At 46.2% G+C, this 22,826-nt stretch overlaps 1 protein-coding gene across 1 annotated transcript; it reads right to left on the bottom strand.

The window, feature by feature from the left end:
* Positions 1–6,833: 6,833 nt before the first annotated feature.
* Positions 6,834–12,050, bottom strand: LOC139040102 (uncharacterized). Its single transcript, XM_070483931.1, has 2 exons — positions 12,014–12,050; positions 6,834–7,435 (listed from the first exon to the last, which is right to left on the bottom strand). Exons 1-2 carry the CDS (start codon positions 12,048–12,050, stop codon positions 6,834–6,836), a joined length of 639 nt encoding a protein of 212 aa, XP_070340032.1.
* Positions 12,051–22,826: the final 10,776 nt, after the last annotated feature.

The following is a 22,826-nucleotide window of genomic DNA, read 5'->3' on the forward strand; positions in this document are numbered from 1 at the left end:
CTCCATTCCCCTGAGGAGGAAGTGGGGAGCTGCGACCAAAAATGACGAACTGAGAGTCGGCCCCTAAAGCAGTGCAGGCAAAAATTCGTTGCACTCTGGGTGACCAAACCCAGGCTGGATGGTAGTGGGGAGGTGACGGGAGGTGTGGCGGGGGCTTCCCGGTGTGGTCTGAGTCACTTTTGGCTTTGGAGATGGAGGATGGGGCCATGAGCCGAAGAATGCGTGCAGCATCTAGAAACCGAAAAATGCAAGGAAATTGATTCTCTTCTGGAGCCTCCAGAGGGAACACAGCCCAGCCGACACCCTCATTTGTAGGCATTTTGACCTCCAGAACTGCACCATAATAAATTTGTGTTGTTTTAAGCCTCTCATTGGGTGGTAACTTGCAGCAATAGAAAACGAACACATACGGCTCTTCTAGCTTGAAGGGCTCAGTCACCGGCCAACACGCCCCGCTAGAGATTGTGTCCCACGAGTGGTGCTGGCGAGACCCCTGAGGCATAGGGTGGGGACAGAAATTGGCGCTGGGAGGGTGGGCTGGTGGGTGTGTGCTTCGGCGACAGGGAGGAAAACAAGCCTCCAGAGAGAAGCAAAGAGACCCCATGAGGATTTAAATTCTGTCCTTTCCCTGGAGCTCTGGCGACAATCACACAGAGGATCCAGTTTTTATGTTTCTCCAATGTTCTAATTCCGCCCAGTTATCTCCAACTCTTCAGTGAAGTCTGCTGCACGTGTGCAGACCTGGGTTGGTGCGGTCTTGGGAATTAAGAGGCAGGCGGGTCGGGGAAGCGTAGCCTCGTCTGCATCTCCCCGTGGTCCCTGAATCCACCGGGCAGCAGTGGCAGCCTTATGTCAGGGGGACAGACAGCCCGGGAGCTGCAGGAGGTGGCCAGGGAGGGAGGCGAGGGTGAGACTGTTGAAAGGGTTGATGTGAGATGAGCCGCCTTCGCCCCAAGTCTAGGGGAGTCGGGGGGCCCTGGGGGTGGCGGTGCTGACGCAGGTCACAGGCGAATAGACAGGAATTATCATGCGGAGGTTAAGTGAGCTGAAGGGGGCAGACACAGAGGACAGAGCGTGCATTTGTGTGGTGTGTGAGTGTGAAGTCTACCGGGGAGGGCTTGGGGGGCCGAGGGAAGCTGGGTGAGGTGAGGGGGTGCAGGACATGGCAGCTTGTCTGAGTTTCAGGCCAGTTCTTGTAGGAGACGCTGTATATGGCTGACCCAGCCCCCACCCTGCCCCTTTCTCTGTAGCCATCTTTCCCCCAGGAGCAGCTGTGGGACATTGGGACCCAGTGCTGGCCAGTGAGATGTAAGCGGGCGTGGCTGAGTGGGCTTCCAGGAAACCCATTTAAAAGGAATACTCTTGCTTGGCCCGCTTCTTTTTTTGTTTTCCAATTATTAAAATTGTGGTAAAATACACATAACATAAAACTGACCATCTTAACCCTTTTTCAGTTCAGTGGTATGAAATCCATTCAGAATGCTGCGCAACCGTCACCGCCATCCATCTCCATAACTCTTTGCCTCTTGTAAAACTGAAACTCTGTCCCATTAAACGCTAACCCCCCATCCCCCACTCCCACCTCTGGCAGCCACCATTCTGCCTTCTGTCTCTGAGTTTGACGACTCTGGGTACCTCACATAAGTGGAATCCTATAGTATTTGTCTTTTTGTGACAGGATTATTTCACTTAGTCAAGATAATATCTTCAAGGTTCATCCGTTTTGTTAACGTATGTCAGAATTTCCTTCCTTTTAAAGGCTGCATAATATTCCATCATTATGTATAGATGACTTTTTGCTTATCCGTTCGTCTGTCAATGGACACTTGGGTTACTTCTGTGTTTTAGCTGTTGTGAATAACGCTGCCGTGAACAAGGTGTATAAATGTCCCTTCGAGACCCTGCTTTCAATGCCTTTGGATATATACCCAGAGAAGGAACTGCTGGACCATGAAGTCAATCTATTTTTAATTTCTTGAGGAACTGCTATACTGTTTTCCACAGCAGCTGTACCATTTTACATTCCCGCCAACAGTGCACAAGGGTTCCAGTTTCTCCACATCCTCACCAACATTTGTAATCTTCTGTTTTGGCTTTTTTTTAAAATAGTAGCCATCCTACTGAATGTGAGGTGGTATCTAATTATAGTTTCGATTTGCATTTGCCTAGTGATTAGTGACGCTGGGCATCTTTTCCTGTGCTCATTGGCCATTCGTATACCTTCTTTGGAGAAATGTCTATTCAAGTGCTTTTTTTTTTTTTAAAAGATATTTTTATTTTATTTTATTCCTTTTTCTCCCCAAAGACCCCGGTACATAGTTGTATATTCTTCGTTGTGGGTCCTTCTAGTTGTGGCGTGTGGGATGCTGCCTCAGCGTAGTTTGATGAGCAGCACCATGTCCGCGCCCAGGATTCGAACCAACAAAACACTGGGCCGCCTGCAGCGGAGCGTGGGAACTGAACCACTCGGCCACCGGGCCAGCCCCATATTCAAGTGCTTTGTCCAGTTTTGAATTGGGTTGTTTTGTCTTTTTAAATTAAGTTTTAGGAGTTCTCTGTATATTCTGGATATTAATCCCTTGTTAGATATAGGATTTGCAAATATCTTCTCTCATTTCGTGGGTTGCCCTTTTGCTTTGTTGATAGTGTCATTTGATGCACAAAATTTAAAAAATTTTCATGAAGTCCCATTTGTCTATTTTTTCTTTTGAGGTCATAGCCAAGGACTCATTGCCAAATTCAATGCTGTGAAAATTTTACCCTATGTTTTCTTCTAAGAGTTTTATAGCTTTAGGTCTTACATTTAGGTCTTTGATCCATTTTGAGCTAAGTTTTGTATATGCTGTTAGGTAAGGGGCCAACTTAATGTTTTTGCATGTGGATATCTAGTTTTTCCAGTAACATTTGTTGAAAAGACTGTCCTTTCGCCACTGGATCGTCTTGACGTCCTTGTTGAAGATCATTTAACCAGATATGTGAGGATTTATTTCTGAACTCTACTTTATTTCATTGGTCTATAAGTTGACTTTATGCCAGCATCACTCTTTTTAAATATTATAGCTTTGTTGTAAGTTTTGAAATCAGGAAATGTGAATCCTCCAGCATTGGTCTTCTTTTTCAAGATGGTTATGGCTATTTAGGGTCTCTTGAGAGTCCATATGAATTTTAGGATGAGTTTTTTGATTTCTGAAAAAAATATAATTGGGATTTTTAAAATTTTTACTTCTTTTCCCCAAAGCCCCCCGGTACATAGTTGTATATTTTCAGTTGTGGGTCCTTCTAGTTGTGGCGTGTGGGATACCACCTCGGCATGGCTTGGTGAACGGTGGCATGTCTGCGCCCGGGATCCTAACCAGAGAAACCCTGAGCCACTGAAGCAAAGTGTGCCAACCCAACTATTCGGCCACGGGGCTGACCCCTATAATTGGGATTTCGACAGGGATTGCGTTGAATCTGTAGGTCACTCTGGGTAGTATTGACATCTCAACGTTAAGTGTTCTGATCCATGAACATGGGATGTGCTTCCATTTATTTATGCCTTCTTCAATTTCTTTCAGTGACATTTTGTAGTTTTCATCATACAAGTCTTTCACCTTTTTGGTTAAGTAAATTCCTAAGTATTTTATTATTTTTGATGCTATTGTAAATGGAATTGTTTTCATAATTCCTTTTTCAGATTCTTTATTGTTAGTGTAGAGAAATGCAACTGATTTTTGTGTGATGACTTTGTATCCTGCTATTTTGCTGAATTCATTCATTCTATTAATTACTTTCTGTTAATTTTATTAATTTCTGATTTTGGTAATTTAAGTTTTCTCTTTTTTTTCTTAGTTGATCTAGGTAAAGATTTGTCAATTTTGCTGATATTTTCAAAGAACCAAGTTGTGGTTTCATTTATCTTCTCTCGTCCCTATTTTGTTTATCTCTGCTCTAATCTTTATTACTTCCTTCTTTCCTCTAGCTTTCGGTTTGTTTTGTTCTTTTTTTCCTAGTTCCTCAAGTTGTAAAATTAGGTTTTCAATTTGAGACCTTTCTCATTTTTTAATGTAAGCATTTACAGCTATAAATTTCCCCCTTAGTACTGCTTTTGCAGCATCCCATGAGTTTTGATATGTTGTATTTTCATTTTCATTCATCTTGAAGTATTTTCTAATCCCCGAATGATTTCTTTTTTGATCCATTGGTTGTATAAGAGTGTGTGGTTTAGTTTTCACAAATTTGTGAATTTTCCAGTTTTACTTTTGTTATTGGTTTCTAACTTCATCCTGTTGCGGCCAGAAGCTATTTTGTATGATATCTATATTTTTCAGTCTGTTGAGACTCAGTTTGTGGCCTCACCTGTGGTCTATCCCGGAAAATGTCGCATGTGCACTTGAGAAGAGTGAGTGTGCTGTTGTTGGGTAGTGTCCTGTATACGTGTGTTAGATCTAGTTGTTTTATTGTCTCGTTTAAGTCCTCTGTTTCCTTGCTTATCTTCTCGAGTGGTTCCATCCATTACTGAGAGTAGGGTATTGAAGTCTCTAGCTATTACTGTAGAATTGTTTATTTGTCCCTTCCGTTCTGTTACTTGTTGATGGTCTGTTGTTAGATGTGTAAATATATGCGATTGTTATTTCTTCTTGCTGTTACTGCTTACTCCAAGTCCATGGTGTATGACACAAATAACCTCAATGTCTTTAAGTCTCTGTTGAAGTTTCTGCTGTTTACAGGAAATTGCATTCTAAACGGAGGAAGTGCTCTAACCCAACTCCTGTTCCTATTTTGTCAGGGATGTTTGCTAAAACTTCTACAGTCCACTCAGATGGAGGAGACATTGATTTGGAGTTCCCTCAGTATGTCCTAATCAAGGCAGTACTCACTCACTTACTCATTCATTCATCTAGTCATTGGTTCAACAAACATTATTCAGACATTCATAGGTACTATTAAAGGCATTGGTGAAAACACAACAGTGAAAAAGATTCACCATCCCTGTCCTCAAGGAGCTTGCAGCCTAGCGGGAGCCATGACATTAAATTATGAAATTACTGGAGGAAAGCAGGAGGCTGTCCGACAGCTGTGAAGCCTGAGCACGGCCCAACTTTAGGTGGCATCTTTCACACAGAACACAGTGTTGAGCAGTGCCACTTGGAGTCCTGGCAATGAGGATATGAAAGGTGGATGTGAAAGGTGTCATGGGACCCTATAACGTGGACGGGGCTTAGTCACGTCCCTGGTGCAGAGTAAGCACTCAGAAATATTCATTGACTTGAATTGAATTCAGCCCAGTCATATTCCAGGCCTGACCTAAAGTAACACTTAGAGGTGTCTCATTTCCAATCAGAGAGTGACCTCTGCAGGATGGTCTAAAACATAGAGGGACACGATAGAAGACAGAATCTAAGATCTAATGGGTTATTTGAGGGACTCTTTTCCTCAGATGGGGTGAGCTTTAAATCTTTATTTAGCCTGAAATTCCACGAATTATAAAGAAATTTTCTGTAAAATGCAATATCTCAAGTATCAGTTAGGACAACTAATGCCAGCTGCTGTAATAACAACACCAAAACTGGTCGGAGTGGCAGTCAGGGCTAGAGCAAGAGGGGTTTCTGTCACAGCCACACCTTGTCCCCAGCCCCCTGCCCCCAAATCTCAAAGGCAGGGTGTAGGGATAAGTGTCCCAGTGTAGACGATCTGTCATAGTGGCTGCCCCTTGGGAGCCCTTAATATCCTTTCCCGACCGTAGGTCTCAGTTGAGCCCATCCCAGATTCTCCAGAGAAGGTCCAACAGTGTGAGGGAGGGAAATGACTTCTTTTCCCAGAAGTCTTGTTGCCTTAATCTGCACAAATTTGCCCAATTCCCTCTCAGGAAGCTCTTCATATGAAAGGACTTTGGGAAAGGCGATCTTTGCCAAGCCAGATATTTTAGGAAGTTCTTTTAGGGCCTTCCTTCAGGATTCCTGGTGGATGCACATCTTATAATTGCATCATGAAAAGCATCAATCTGGTGACTGTCCCTGAACAAAGAAGATTTGCTCCAGGGCTCTTCGTCAGGAAATGCCACAACTTACATTTTACTTGATTTTAGATTTTTAATTAAAAAAATTTTTTTTTGAAGATTGGCACCTGAGCTAACATCTGTTGCCCATCTTCCTTTTTTCTTCTTCTTCTTCTCCCCAAAGCCCCTCAGTACATAGTTATATATTCTAGTTGTGGGTCTTTCTAGTTGTGGCATGTGGGACACCGCCTCAGCGTGGCCTGATGAGCGCTGCCATGTCTGCGCCCAGGATCCAAGCTGGTGAAACCATGGACTGCTGAAGTGGAGCGCTCGAACTTAACAACTCGGCCACAGGGCCGGCCCCATTAGATTTTTATTTGACTTATCAAAAATTAGGCAATGTATTACTTAATTCAAAACTCAAAATTTACAGGAGAATATACCACGAAAAGTCAGTCTCCTTACTGTTCCTGTCCTCAGTCATTCATGTTAATAGATTCTGTTTCTTCTCTGGGATATTTAATCATATAGTATATATCTATACAGCATCTCTCTCTATCTATCTATTGCATATATACATACATAGCATATATCTCTGTATATATACAGCATATATCTTGATATCTATCAGATATATACAGCATGTATGTCTGTATCTATCTATCACATATATATATATATATATATGTCAACTTAAAAAGAAAATTCGCCATTTTTTTTGCAATTTGGGATGTGCATGCTACAGTGAACTATAGGCAAACCCGGAAAAAAAAGGAGGGGAAATTGCTTTTATAGAGGAAGCGGGGAGTTGGGTGGGGCTCTTCTCAATGAAAGTCCACTAGGGTAATTTAACGCTTCAGGGAGGCAATGGCTTCTCATTGGCTGAGCTATGGCATTTCTCATTGGCTGAGCTATGGCATTTCTCATTGGCTGAGCCATGGCATTTCTCATGGGCTGAGCCATGGCATTTCTCGTTGGCTGAGCCATGGCATTTCTCATTGGCTGAGCCATGGCATTTCTCATTGGCTGAGCCATGGCCTTTCTCGTTGGCTGAGCCATGGCATTTCTCATTGGCTGAGCCACGGCATTTCTCATTGGCTGAGCCATGGCCTTTCTCATTGGCTGAGCCATGGCCTTTCTCGTTGGCTGAGCCATGGCATTTCTCATTGGCTGAGCCACGGCATTTCTCATTGGCTGAGCCATGGCCTTTCTCGTTGGCTGAGCCATGGCCTTTCTCGTTGGCTGAGCCATGGCATTTCTCATTGGCTGAGCCACGGCATTTCTCGTTGGCTGAGCCATGGCCTTTCTCGTTGGCTGAGCCATGGCATTTCTCATTGGCTGAGCCACGGCATTTCTCATTGGCTGAGCCATGGCCTTTCTCGTTGGCTGAGCCATGGCATTTCTCATTGGCTGAGCCACGGCATTTCTCATTGGCTGAGCTATGGCATTTCTCATTGGCTGGGCGGTTGTCAGGTAGGGAGAAAAAACTTCCTTCAGTAGTAAAGTAGCTTTTCTTCTTGCCAAAAATGCAAGCGTATGTTTCTTCCTGTTTGGAGTAACTGATGATGTGTGATAGGACAGAGAGCTGCCCCCCCCCCACCACCAGGCCTTCCCAACTCCAATTCAGTTGAGGTTTCCTTTATTAATTTCCACACATATACATTTATAGCATATATGCGTTCTCTCTCTCTGTTTACAGCGTGCGTACATGTATATACACTCATGTATGTATGTAACACATATGCATGCCCGTATATGTATCTCCTCCCCTTGCCAACGTCCCGGCACCTTACTCTTTTCACGTAAAAACATTCTTGGAGATTGTTTTACATCCCCATGTAAATGCTGAGAAGTATCCCATAATATTCCATCGTTTAAATGTGCCGTGATCCACACAGGCCATTTTGCACATTTTCATGTACAGCTGACGGATTAAGTCCAAGAAGGTCAAGGAGTCTGTGTGCCTGTAACTTTGAGAGAGATTGCCGGGTGGACGGAGGGCAACTTGCAAATAGCAGCCTTTAGATTCCACCTTACTAGTCATTCCTCTATACAGAAAAGTAATGTATTAATTCCACCAAGAATGTATAAGACCTCTATGGAGAAAGCAATCAGATTCTAATAAAGGTCATTTAGGTTCTTGTTTTGGAAGATAATATCATAAAGATGTCAATTCCTCCCAAATTAATCAATAAATTCAAAGCAATGCCCATAAAAATTCGAGCTAGATTTTTCCCTGAGGAACTTAATACATTTATTTCAAAATTTACGCAGTGGAATAAAAGTCCATAAATAACTAATTTAACCTTTCAAAAAGGTTAAATTTGAAAAGGAGGGAACTGTCCTGCCAGATGTGAAGATACACCATAAAGCCATAGCAATAAAAATGGTGAGGTGTCATTGGCACAAGATCAAACAGGTACATCAACAGAAAAACAGAAAGATCAAGGAGAGACGGGAATTTAAAGTGTGACGAGGAAGTTGACCCCACAGGTCGTCAGGGAGAGGCAGAGCTGGGAAGACCAGCTGGTAGATTCTAGATGGATTAAAAACTTAAACACGAAGGGAAAACTGTCCATGTGGTCTAGAGGCGGAGGAGTTTTTAAAAATGGCAAATTAGGGGCCCAACATCAGTGCATGGAAATGAGCATCTGAAATAAATGAATGAAGCGGTCCAGCTTGGTTTTTGCTGTTTTCTACAAACACGCTCTGTGTGCGTGTGTGTGTGCGTGCATACGTACACATATATAGACACCCCTCCCAAAGATGGGAAGAATATGTGGGGCCATGTAAACAAGTTTTCACAATCATTATCTTGCGGTAAATTCTTTTTTTTTAATTTTATTTTTCCTTCTTCTTCCTGAAGCCCCCCAGTACACAGCTGTATATTTCAGCTGTGGGTCCTTCTATTTGTGGCATGTGGGAAGCCGCCTCAGCATGGCTTGCTGAGCGGTGCCATGTCCATGCCCAGGGTCTGAACCAGTGAACCTTGGGCCACTGAAGCAGAGCGTGCGAACTTAACCACTCGGCCATGGGGCCGGCCCCTTACAGTAAATTCTTAAACAAATACAGGAAGCCACAGACCAGGCACAGCGCAGGTCAGACTGGGTATTCCAGGATGGTTGGGATGAATCCCATCCGTACGCCTTATTTCTTTGCAAAGTGGGGAGAAGACTCTTCCTTATTGTCTTGGGAGGCTACCTTGGGTCTGAGCTCCTTTCTGCCTCTTCTGAGTTAAATGAAATAGGGCAAGTCACACATTGCCAGAGCTTCAGTCTTCTCATCTGTAAAGTGGAGAAATAACCCTATAATTTGTCACCTGTTTGCGGTGGAGATGAAATAATATAGCAAAGTACTTGACTCATATAACACAGTGATAATAAATGCAGCTGATAAAAAATACACCCCCTGCCCACGGAGAATTGACAGACTGTTCGCCTTTACTCCCCAGTCCTCCAAGAAAAACCGTCATTCCCTGAACTGACCTCTGCTAATCCTCCTTACACTCAAGCAAGGGATGCTGACGACGCTGAAGGATCAGAGCCTTGACCCGAAAAGAGGAATGGGTTAACCCCGGATTATTACCTCCTAGTGGAACAGAGGAATTGGGGTAAAATTCTTCTACTAGGGCCTGTCTGCTCCTCTCCTCTCCACCCCCTACCCCAGCAACATACACACACACAACAAAATTTAAAAAAAAAAAATTTTGAAATGCTAACTGATGCCATTCCTGGTAGTTCCTTCTGATCCACTTAATCCATGGGGCCTCCTGCCTTCATTGCTTCAGGGAAAGCCCGAAAGCAGAAAGCAGAGGATAAAGGTCGCTTGCCTTAGTGGTTCCCAAACCTTCAAGCCTTTGTTGGAAGAGGAAGAAATGTGCACAGACCGCAGATTTGAGAGGATAGTGAGGAGGGAGAGAAAGCTTTCCACCCTCAGACCGGAAAAAGGGTGGCCTGGACCAGGGAGGGGGAGGAGGAGGCTGGGGGTCTGGGGCTGGGCCCCTACTTGGAGTTGCCCCGAGAACCAGCACAGACCTGCACTGCCCAGCTCGAGTCCAGCGCCTGTCACAGAGGGGTGAGAGCCCTTGAAATGTGCTGGTCTCAGGTGAGATGGGTTGTGAGTCTAAGAAGACTTGGTACAAATAAGAGAGTGTAGAATATCTCATAGATGCTTAACACAATGATTACATGTTGAAATGGCAATATTTTGGATATATTGAGGTAAAAAACATAGATTACTAAAACCAATTTCACTTGCTTCTTTTCTTTTTCGGGGACTGAGTGAGCTGAGGGTTATTCATACGGGGGAACACTCTACAGTGGTGAAAACAAATTGCCTTCTTTGTTTTACAGAAGAAGCGCCACAGGCCAGAGAGGTCACCTGACGCGACAAATGCCACTCAGAGGGATAATGGAAAATCTGGGTCTTGCATCTAGGACTCCTGGATCTCAGTGCTTAAATAACCTCTTCATTTTGAAGCAATTTTAATCTTACAGAAAAACTGTGAAAACAGCACAAAGAACTCCCATATATCCTTGACCCAGATTCACCTGTTTTTAAAAACATTTTGCCACATTTGTTTTGTTATTCTGTTTCTATCTCTACAAATGTTTTTTCTTCTTTTTTTTTTTTTTTGAGGAAGATTAGCCCTGAACTAACATCTGCTACCAATCTTCCTATTTTTGCTGAGGAAGACTGGCCCTGAGCTAACATCTGTGCCCATCTTCCTCTATTTTATATGTGGGACGCCTACCACAGCATGGCTGTCCACACCAGAATCCAGGCCAGAGAACCCCAGGCCACCAAAGCAGAATGTGCGAACTTAACTGCTGAGCCAACAGGCTGGCCCTTCTTGGTCTCTCTTTTTTTTTTTTTTTTTCCTGCTTTTTCTCCCTAACCCCCCCGTACATAGTTGTATATCTTAGTTGTGGGTCCTTCTAGTTGTGGGATGTGGGACACCGCCTCAACGTGGCCTGACAAGCGGTGCCATGTCCACTCCCAGGATCCGAACCCTGGGCCGCCGCAGCGGAGTGCGCGAACTTAACCACTCGGCCATGGAGCCAGCCCCTCTTTTTTTTTTTTTTTTTAAAGATTTGCACCTGAGCTAACAACTGTTGCCAATCTTCTCTTTTTTTTTTCTGCTTTTTCTTCCCAAGTCCCCCCAGTACATAGTTGTACAGTTTTAGTTGCAGGTCCTTCTAGTTGTGGCATGTGGGACGCCACCTCAGCATGGAATGATGAGCCGTGCCGTGTCCACGCCCAGGATCCGAACCAGCGAAACCTGGGCCGCCAAAGCAGAGCGAGTGAACTTAACCACTCAGCCACAGGGCCAGCCCCTACAAATGTTTTTTCTGAACCACCTGCGAGTAGATTGCTCACAAGCTCTCTGTTGGAGTCAGCCTGACACAGCCTGAACATCCTCGTGTGTTCCCAGGGGCCTCTGATGAAGTCCTCCCCGAGTTGTGTCTTGATTTTGTTTTATAATCCAGATTTCCCTTCAAAATACAGCACTCTGTTTGCACAGCGTGCCGACAGGATAAATATTCGCAAGGTTACATGATGTCAGGTTAATCATCAGTATATTCACAGCTGCTCCAGGAGCTGGAAGGTATTTCTAAATTAGCCCCAGTCCTTCGGAAAGATGATCCAGGGCTGACTTCTCTGGGGCTTAGAAAATGCCCTCAAGACTATGTTTGTTTTTAACCCTTACCCCCAGCGGGTCCACGGTTCCGGTAAAGCCCTTGGTGTGGCTCAACCTTGGAGCAAGACAGAGATTGGACGATGGTGTGTCTCCACCCTGTGGCCATGTCTAGAATTACACATCCTGGATGGCAAGCTTGTGGTATTTGCTCCAGCTGGTGGGCCGATACAGAAGGAATTCCGTGTTTTCCGAGTCAGTACAGTTGAGAAGGGGAAGCGTCCAAATACCTCTTCCCCATTCCTGGATTTTTCAGCGTGTCGAACGGCAGGGCAGTCACCTCACCGGTGGTTGGTGTAACAGATTTGGGGTCAGACAGAGCAGGTCTTAAGTCTCACCTCTGCCCTCACCAGCTCCAGGGTCTGGGGCCGTCATCCGAGGCCTGAGTCTGTTTCCTCATCCGTGACCGACGACGGCCCGGGGCCCCTTCAGTGCTTCCTCCCTCCACAGGCTCAGAGGCAGGCTCTCTATCAGGGCTCTGGCCCCTCCCTGCCCCGCCCTCCAGGCTGTTTGTTGCCTCCAAGACTCTCCCCAGGTGCCCCTGGTCTGGATTCTCACTGTCTGCAAGCTCTTTGTTGCCAACTCTTTGATTTATTGCTCTTTTCCAGCTCTTCAAATTGGACCCTATGGACTCTCCTCTTTGTCCAACATGCTGCAAATCTGTGCCACCTGGGCAGACGAACCCACAACACAGTCCTAACACCCCAGCCAAGGGCAAACCAAGGGTTCCCACGTGTGTGGGAAACAAGTGTAAAATGGGCATGGCAGTGTCCACTTTCAGGATGGTTGAGAGGCATGTGGATGCACCAAGTAGAAGGCTTGAGCCAAAAAAATGTCCTCCATAAGTGAATTACCCCCCTTCCTCCTTTCCTTCCTTCCTTATATTAGTAATTGTTAAGCAAGTCTGTAAAGCACTGTGACCCGTGTTTCAAGAAATTACAAGAGGGAGCACAACTCATCGCCTCTACTAGTCAAAGCCAACTGCACATGTTGGTTGATTGCACAGATGAGTGACTGAGTTGACCTCAGCTGCCTTATGCAAGCTGCAACAGTGCGTTCAACAGTAACTTACTACAACAAAGTATAAGGGTGGTGGCTGTACCAACCGGACATGTGACTGCTTAATAAGCACGACAGTGGCATCTATTAGTTAACATGCGCAGGTAGATGAATTAGAAAGGCAAGTGAACAGAAGGCATGATGTTCATAATGAAGGAGCTAGGAGCTCGGACTGACAAGGGCCTGTGGCCACTCGAACACTCAATGAACTGAATTCAAGACCAAAGTCACCTGCAGAATATCAATTGGCCAAGCTGCTCTTCATTTCCACCAAAGCAGACCTGTCTGCACCGTGCGGGACAGGTCTGAGCGTTTCACACGTCGTTCTGCGAGAGGGTCAAACACATCCTACAGGTGTCAGCTTATCAGCCTCATGGGCCATCTGCTGATCAAACAGAAATGGGGTCAGGAGACTAAGGATCAGCTGGGGGTGGGGGAGGGGACACCCCAGGCTTGAGTGGGACTTTGTGACTTTCCTCCTGTAAAGGTCTAGGGCTTCTTGTTCTCTCGTCTACTCTAATGCAGCCAGCAGGGGGCGGAAGAGGAAAAGGGCTCTGGAGGAAGAAAAGAAGGACCTCAGCGGCAGTCTAGGATTCTCCCCAAATCCTAGAGAAGGAGGGAGGCCAGAGCCCAGAGTCTTCTAACCCTAGAACTGGGGACCCTGGCCAGGAGCCACCACAGTGCTAACGCATATTAGTCAGTGTTGGTGGCCATCATGGTCACCGTGAATGTGTAGTCCCTGTGAGGCCCCTGAGGGACACATGGCCTCTCCTCCCTTCTTGCACTGATCCTGTGGTTTTAGCCACATTTCAACTGAGGTCCCAGGCTGTTCCTGACACTCCCACTGCCCAGAGGTCTCCTGCCTGGTTAGAGTCACACTGCTCAGCCCACGCTACCCCATCCATTCGGTGCATGGACTCCGTCCACACAAGCAGAGGTGCCAGTGCTCTGGAACACTGCACAGAGGACAGCCCGAGTCGATGCGCCCGAGGGAACAGCCCAAAGTCTACGTCAGGAGCTCCCTGTGAAACGTGGCCAAGAAGGTGTGCAAGTGGCAGGACTTCCGGCCTTCCTGGGGCTCTGGCTTTGGGACCAACACCTGCCCCCACCCTTGTCATTGCAAGCATCTTTCTTCCTGGGGACAGAGTGTTAGGGGGTTGACTTCAGAAGGAGCCGCTCTATACCTACATATCTGAGGCAGCAAGTCCTCCAACTTCAAATTCTCTGCTGGCAGAGGCAGCACAGCCTGGTCAGTGATCAGAGAGGCCTGGTCCAGGTGTCAGGAAACAGGCATCCTCTCCTGGCTCAGAGTGACAGAAAGTCAAGGCTGGAAGGGACAGAGGTGGGCATGTGTCACCCATTTCACAGATCTAAAAACTGAGGCCCAGGGAGGTGAGGGGATGTGTCCAAGTTCACACCGTTTGTACAGAGCCTGGATTCCAGACCAGGCTCTAAACAGACCTGAGTCACGTTTTCTGAGCTCAATTCCTTCATCCATGAAGTGGGCTTGAGACTGACCTTGCCCACCACCCAGAGCTGCTGGGATGGATGTTGTGAAAGTGGCGTGCGAGCTGTTAAAATGCAACGCGTGCGCATTACACAACGTTGACCCATGAAGTAATTTCCCTTTTTTCCCCCGACTGCCCACGGCGGAGTTGATTCTTTCTGACCTCCCTCTTGTGGGTTTTTCTGCTTTCTGGTGAATTTTAGGCTCAGCACAGCAACACGATGCGGTGATGTGGGGGCGACGCTGAGGTGGGAGTGGAGAATGCACATGAGAGAATGAGAGTTTGGGCCCAGCAGATGGTCAGAGGTACCTGTCCCCTCAGGGCTCATTCTATCTCATAAAGCAGGCCGTGGGGACCCTGGTTTGTCTGTTTGGGCCAACCCCTCAAGTGCTTTGAGGTTGACGGAGTTAGTATGTGATGCAGAGGCATTAGTAAGAGGCCTCCTCATGGAACATCGCTTCGGTTAATTTACCCAGGTTGGTCCTCATCCTTGCAAATCTAGAACCCGGACTCCATCCAGACGAGCAGAGACGCTCAGACTCTGTGATAAGTCAAATCAAGTGACTTATTTGGGGGATATTCCTTTCCAAGGACCTGAAGGCCTGAACCCACATCAGGCACACTTCCGTGCCCCTGTCCAGTTCTCTGATTTCAACTACCTGGAAGGTTGCCGAGTGGGTAGAAAGTAGCTCATGCGCATGGACTAGGGCTGGAGTCCCTGAACCGGGGGGGATCTCCTTCTGCAGCCGGGCTGGGCTCGCATGGCCCACTTGGCCTCTATCTTTCTTTGTGTTCCATCACCAAACAGTCTGCTGTTGGCTTCACATTTTTTGTGTAGAACAGAATTTCTCAACCTTGGTACCATTCAATTTTTTGTGGCTTTTTTAAAAGACACAATTCATATACTATAAAATTTGCCCTTTAAAAATGTATGGTTCAGTGGTTCTTAGCATAGCCACAAAGTTGTGCAACCACCACCACTGTCTAATTGCAGAACATTTTTGTTATTCTAAAAACAAACCCCACGCGCATTAACAGTCACTCCTCATTCTTCCCTTTTCCTGCCCCAGCCCCTGGCAACCCTTCTGTCTCTATACACTGATCTATTCTGCACACTTCACATAATGGAATTACACAAGATGTGGCCTTTTGTGTCTGGATTCTTTCACTTAGCATTGTGTTTTTAAGGTTCATCCACGCTGGAGCATGTGTCAGTACTTTGTTCCTTTTTATGGCTGAGTAATATTCCATGGTATGGACAGACCACATTTTGTTTATCCATTCATCATCGTGGATGTTTGGGTTGTCTCCCACTCTTGACTATTGTGAACAATGCTGCTGTGAACATTCAGGTACAAGTTTCCATGTGACGTGTATTTTCAATTCTCTTGGGTATACCCCTAGGAGTAGAATCGCTCATATAGTAGCTCAATGTCTGATTTTGTTTAACTATTGGCATTTGAGATGAGATAATTCTTTGTGTTGGACAACTGTCGTGTGCACTGTGGGATGTTTAGCAGAATCCCAGGCCTTTACCTGGTAGCTGCCAGTAGCGACCCGCTCTTCCCAAACACACACCAGTGTGACAACCAAAATAGTCCCAGACGTTGCCAGATGTCCCCTGTGAGACAAATCGCCCCTCGTTGGGAACCTCTGGTTTAGAGAGCTTGTTGGCTTATTAAGGTAACGTCAAGTCATGACACTGGTCCTTTGGGCCTCAAAAATATTCCGTGTGTCTTTCTAAACTTCCTTCCTCTCTGACCCCCAACACTGAGTTTTCATTTAAATTAATTTGTCCTTCTCGCAGTCAGGCCCCTGCTCTCATACCCACAGACACCCCATTTTCTGTCATTTCTTCGTTCCCTTACTCAGTATCTATATTCGTCAACTGCCCGCTGGGTACGGGGAGCCGTCCGCGCCCGGGGATGGGGAAGAAAGGAGATGCACAAGGTTGCTGCTTCACAGCTCTCCTCTGCCCCCCGCACTCATCACCACCAGCAACACACACTCGCTGATGCCTGCCGTGCAGACAGAGGGCCAAGTGTTCTAGGAACTTAAAATGAAAAGCCGGCTGGAAGCCATGAAGACTATGCCTTACTGCACATGGGCCATCGGGAGGATGGGAGCAGGGAAATCAGAGAGGTCACAGCAGCACGAGGACTGGATTCATATGTCCTGTTCCCGCTAGGGTGCGCTTTTGCTCCCATTACCCAGGATTGGGGGGTGTCTGTCCTGATACGACTACCTCCAGCCTTTCTCAGGGTGCCTCATGAGCCCAACCTTATCAAATGATGTGCAAGTCCAAGGAGGTTTTCTTAAAAATTTTAGTTTAAAAATGTTTATTTTTGAGTCTAAAAGGACTTGAGAGTTACCCAGGAGGAAAAGGAAAGGCTGGGAAATCCTTCCAGCGCCCACCCTGACTTTATCCTCTGAGGTTCTTGGTCTTCTCAGCGTGGCATTTGACTATCTTCGCTATCTGACCCAAACCTGTTCCTCCAGCCTCTGCCCGCCTCCTCCTGCCCTCGTGAGAAGCCCCCTGCCCCCTATTTCCCCAAGCTCTTTCACGTCTTGGTGCTGTGTCTCTGGACCCCTCAGTCTGGGAGCCTTCCTTCCTTCTCCCCTGGACAACTCCTACTATCCTTCCAGGTGAAATCTGACACCCTCTGTGAAGCCTTTGCTGGTCACCCTGGAACAAGGTGGCTATCCCCTGCTGGCCACCACCTCCACTGCATCTGGTACCTTGCCCCCCCATAGCACTTGTCCCTGGAGTGGGGATGGTTTGCCAGTATGAGCTCTTGGAGTACAGGATCGATGTTTTATTCATCTTTGCATCCCCAGCGCCCACCTCAGTGCCTGGCGCTCAGTAGACACTTGGTGTGTGTGTGCACAGGGGCGGGTCACCGTGTCACTTGTTTCCCTCAACTCTCCTCCACTTGGGAAGAGGACAGGCCCTTCCTCCTCGTCCCTCCAAGTCCGGGAGGCTGAGAAGGAGCAGGGTTGGGGCAGCCTCAGAGTCCTCCCTCTCCAGCTCCTGCCTCTCCCCAGTATAAAAAGCAGCAAATCCTGACCCCATGTGGACTTGACCCCGGTGCCGTCCAGTAGAAATGTAATGGGAGCCACATGTGTAATTTAAAATTTTCTGGTTGCCACGTTAAAAACACTTTTAAAAAGGTGAAATTAATTTTGGTAGTATATTTGATTTAGCCCAATAGACTCAAAATATTATCATTTCAATGAGATTGGGGATATTTTAAATTCTTTTTTTCATAATGTCTTCAATACCCAGTGTGTATTTGACACTTACGGCACATCTCAGTGCAGACCAGCCACATCTTCAAGTGCTCAAGAGCCGCGTGTGGCCTGTGGTTACCATATTGGTCCAGATGCTTGTTGCCCAGCTCCCAGATTTCCTTGGTGTTTCTCTTTCACCTACCTTCTCCTCCCACCGCCTCCAGCTATGTCTTAATTTCAAGTATTAGAAGAGGTAATGGTGACAGGAAACCTTCAGAGCTGGGTTGAAAGAGTGATGGAAACCTGACTGTGAGCTTTATCTTGGAAACACAATAGGCAGAACGCGTGCAGTGTTCCCGTGTAAAAACCACACAATGTGGCAATTCTCCAGATGGCTCACTGTCACTCTGCCTCCCGTCACAGCTCCCTACTGCTCTGGCCAGCTGCCTTTCCTCTCCGAGGCTCTCATTCTCTCTCTTTGTGGTCAGGACTGTGCCCTAAATACACCCTGTCAGTGATTGGTTTGAGGGTGGCCACCTGGGTCTGAACCAGCTGATGAGATCTCAAGGGGGATCTGGTAGCTGGGGTTCTGGGGAGTTTCTCGGGAGAAGTGGCCTGATTTTCTTTCTCAAAACTCCTCTCCTCTGGGTGTGATCACTGTTTGCTACGTGCTCCCTAGAGGAGAATCAGCCGTAGTATAAAGACAATGTTGAGACACTGATGCAAAGAGTAGGAAGGAACTTGTATCAACCAACCCCAAGATCATCCCCAAAGACCAAAACAAACGAGCTAAAAACCCAAAATGAATAGTTAACAGTGAAACCAAAGAGGAAGCTGTGGCTGCTCTGAGCCAATGCCCTTATAGAGAGGCCAGCGTTTGGGGAGAAACTGCAGAGTTTGGGGTAACAGTGGACTCAAACCATTGAACGTGAGGAGCTGTACCTGAGACGCCACTTAAGACCAGAGTACTTAAAGGGTTATGTCCTCAGTAAAATGGTAGACTGGGAATTACCTACTTTTAAGCAAAGGGAAATGATTAAAAAAATACTACTAATAAAAACCTCTCTCTATTGCAGCTTCAGGTAGAAAAAGTTATTAACAATCAGGATGACATTAACAGTATCTGCTGAGAATGGTAAGCATGGGGCTGAGATTCAGTTTCCACTGCCCCAATAGTTAGGGAACCCCAAGCAAGAAAATTAAACTAAAATGGTGCCATGTTAATATCGGTCCTGGATGCCCAGCAGAAGCAAACACACACACTTTCTGGAGGGACGCAGCCTCAGACCACGGATTAAATTTAGCTAAATGCAAGCTCCTCGTATAACCTAACCAAGCCCAGAAGAAAACAAGTCACCATGAGGGAGAGTCAACAGAACCAAACAATAGATTTAATTCTCCAAAGATTTCTCATGTTGAAATGATCTAATGAAGAATATAAAGTATGTTTAATAGGCTTAAGGAAACAGAAGAGGGCATTGAAAATAGGACAAAGGGAGAATGGGGGAACAGAATTTGCTACCCCAAAATGTATCTTTTTGGCTTGATTATTTTTAAGAACAAAAGACTCAGGAAGAAACTCGACCTCCCCTCTAACTGCCTAAAAGAGTTTAGAATAGAAGGCCTGTTTCAGGAAGGAGCTAATACCACAGATAACCATAGTGTAATAAATTAGGTGTGGTGGCCGAGGAAGAATCCATCAAGGCCCATTTGATCAAAGTCCTTGCCATGTCCCATTGTCTTTATAAGACTTGGCAAAGATTTATTTACCAAATATTTGCTTTTCCATCTCCATGTGAATTTCCCCCCTCCTGTTTGAAGTCCCAAACCACTACCCCCAACATCCTCCTTTGTCTTTAGCTGAGGACGGTATTTAAGGTGGTGACTTTGGTCATTTTTTGGCAAGTTACTCAGTTTCCTGGGTTTCTCCCATGTATACCTGTTAGTAAATTGGTTTGATTTTCTCCCGTTATTCTGTCTCATATCAATTTAATTCTTAGACCAACCAGAAGAAACTGGAAAGGTAGAGGAATATTTCTTCCTCCCCTACAGGAGCAGAGACTCTTCTAAATTGACCAAGCAGGTTTGAAAAACAACCATATAGGGTATCTGGAAATGAAAAATATAATAGTTGAAATTTAAAACAATGGTTATACTAAACAGCAGATTAGCAACTGGACAAATTACCCAGAATGTACACAGAGACAAGCAGATGGAACACATGAAAGGGAGGTTGGGAGATATGGAAGACGGAGCCGTTGGGAGATGTGGAAGACAGAGTGGTTGAGGGATGTGGAAGACAGAGCGGTTGGAAGATAGGAAGACAGAGCGGTTGGGGGATACGGAAGATAGAGTGGTAGGGAGATATGGAAGACGGAGCGGTTGGGAGATGTGGAATACAGAATGGGAGACCCATGCTCTGTCTACTCCAGTGGTTCTTCACAGGATGGTTTGCCTCCAGGGCACATTTAACTGTGTTGGGAGACAATTTTTTGGTTGTCACATTTGTGGAGGGGAATCTCCAACAACTTTTCTTCCCTGCTAGCCTGTACACTTGATAACTTTTGGAGAAATCAGTTTATTGAGGTATAATTTATAATAAAATGAAATTTGCTAACTGTAAGTATGCAACTGGACGAGTTTCAGTAAATGTATACAGCCGCGAAACCACCACCACGCCCACGACGTGGAAATCTTCCACCGCTCTGGGAAGTTTCCTTGTGCCCTCTTTGCAATCAGTCCACATCCCCACCTCCACTCTCTGGCAACCACTGATCTGCTTTCTGTCACTATAGATCTTTTTCTCCTTTTTTAAGAGGTGAAATTCACCTAAAATTCACATTTTAGATGAAATTCACAACATAAAATTACCCATTTTAAAGTGACATTTAGGGGCCGGCCCCGTTGCTGAGTGGTTAAGTTCACGTGCTGCGCTGTGACAGCCCGGGGTTTCACTGGTTTGGATCCTGGGTGCGGACATGGCACCGCTCATTAGGCCACGCTGAAGCGGCGTCCCACATAGCACAACCAGAGGCACTCACAACTAGAATATACAACTATGTAGTGGGGGGGCTTTGGAGAGAAAAAGCAGAAAAAAAAAAGATTGGCAACAGTTGTTAGCTCAAGTGCCAATCTTTAAAAAAATAAATCAATAAAATAAAGTAAGATTTAATGCATTCACAATATTGTGAAGCCGCCACCTCTATCTTATTCCAAGCATTTTGATCTCCCACAGAAACCCCGGATCCACTGAGTTGTTTCTCCCCATTCTCCTTTCCCCTAGACCTTGGCAGCCTCCAATCTGCTTTCTGTATCCACTATTGCTATAGTTTTGCCTCTTCTAGAATTTCATCTGAGCAGAATCACGCAGTATTGGCTTCTTTCCCTTAACACAATTCTTTCACGATCCATCCTGCCGTTGAGCACGTCAGCAGGCTGTTTCTTTTTACGGCTGAGTGGTCTTCCACGGTGCGGATACAGCACGACTTGCTGGTCCACTCGCCTGTGATAGGTATTTGGGTTGTTTCCTTGGTATCTTTTAACCTTGGGTACCCCATAATGTCCTTTACAGTGTTTGGTGCTCAATACCAGTTTGCAGAACAAAGGGGCGAGATAATTAATGAAGAGAGAGTCTAAATCAGCCAGAAAGGAGATGGGAATGAAGACTGAGGGATGGAGAGACACAGGAGGACGAGCTCTGGCGACCACATGTAGTTCCTGAGCCATCCCCTCCCGGGCTCCGGCTGGGATGAGGGGAGGGGCCAGGGGACGGCACTGGGCCTGAAACGCTCAGTTGCCAGCTCTGAATGTGGACCCAGGTGGCTCACCACTGGGCACTTCCACTTGCGGGATCTAGAAACTTCTCTTTGACTTGGCTTTGTCTGGTGAGTCACACAAACCAGTCCATCCTTTTTGAAGAGAAAGTGGCTTATCCCTCAGAACTGAGGTATAAACCAGGTAGCCAGTTCCCATGAGTTCCACTTTGTCTTGGAGACCGACTTAGCACATCAGAAGCTTTTTTCACGTTCTTTCTGTTTTGCCTGCCAAACCAGACAAGCTCCTTTCTAGGTCTGTGTTTTTAATGACCCCACATCCTTTCTGGAGTGCCTTCAGGTGATTTTATGTTAATCTGTGTCCTCTGCAAGCAGCTAATGCCCCGCGGGAGCTGTCCTGGTGCCCCAGAACTTCCGCATCTCTTCTCCTCTCTATCCTGGGAAGAGCCCCCCCAGAGCCCGTGAGGTCCCGCTTCACCTAGACGTCATCAAGCGCTTCCGAGGAGTAGATGGGGGCTCTGAGCTAACACTTCATCAGCAGGTCCTCTTTAACCCCCGTGATCGCTCTGTGAGACAGACACTGTGATCATCTCCTTTTACAGATGAGGTAACTGAGGTTTAGTGAGAGTAAGTGACTCATCCAAGGTGGCATGCAAGGAAGTGGCGGGGCTGGGATTCGAACTCAGAACTGCCAGATTTTAGAACCTATAATTTTAACCATGACCATATAATATCTCCCTTACGACTTTCTTGTCTTCAGATAACTGTTATTCACTGTGCCTGAACCGGAGACGTCTTATCTCCTACTTGGTTGACATTTCTTGGTAAACTATTTAAAATCTATTAGTAAGCTTCTAGTTCATTCTAAATGCAGCTTCCTCAGCTGCACATGTGCTTGTTATAAGAATCTCTGTCTATTGCGACACTGTGCACGAGCAGAACAGATGACTAGTTGAGGAAGGTATCGTAAATGAAGTGCTGAAGGTTCCGGTGGCAGAGGCTATGGGGACCAAGTGCCCGGGGCATCACCACTCAGAGCTCCTCATGGGTTAGGGGGGCCCAAGAGGCTGGGGGCAGGTGAGGCTGGGTCCCACCTCAGAGGGCGCTCAGGGTCAGCCAGAGGAAGTGGGGACTGCCTCCAGAGTTGCTTTAGAATATGAGGCTTGCTTTTCTTCATCAAAGTGGTTCACAGTGACCAATGCAAGCTCTTTATCTTCCCACTAGCTTTTTAAAAAAGTTAATAGACTATTTTTTAGACCAATTTTAGATTCACAGAAAACTGAGCAGAAAGTACAGAGAGTTCCCACATGTGTCCCCACCCGCCCCGTGCCCCCAGCCTCCCTGACCATCAATTTGTTAAAATTGATGAACCAACAGTGACACATCAGTATCACCCAAAGTCATAGTTTACATTAGGATTCACTTTGGGTGTTGTACATTCTATAAGTTTAGACAAACGTATAATGACATATGTCCGTAATTATGGTATCCCACAGAGTAGTTCCACCCCAAAAACCCTCTGTGACCCACCTATTCATCCCGCCCCTGGCCCCAACCTCCTGGTCAACACTGATCTTTTT

Source organism: Equus asinus, chromosome 13 (genome assembly GCF_041296235.1).
Source record: "Equus asinus isolate D_3611 breed Donkey chromosome 13, EquAss-T2T_v2, whole genome shotgun sequence".
NCBI classification, from domain to species: domain Eukaryota; kingdom Metazoa; phylum Chordata; class Mammalia; order Perissodactyla; family Equidae; genus Equus; species Equus asinus.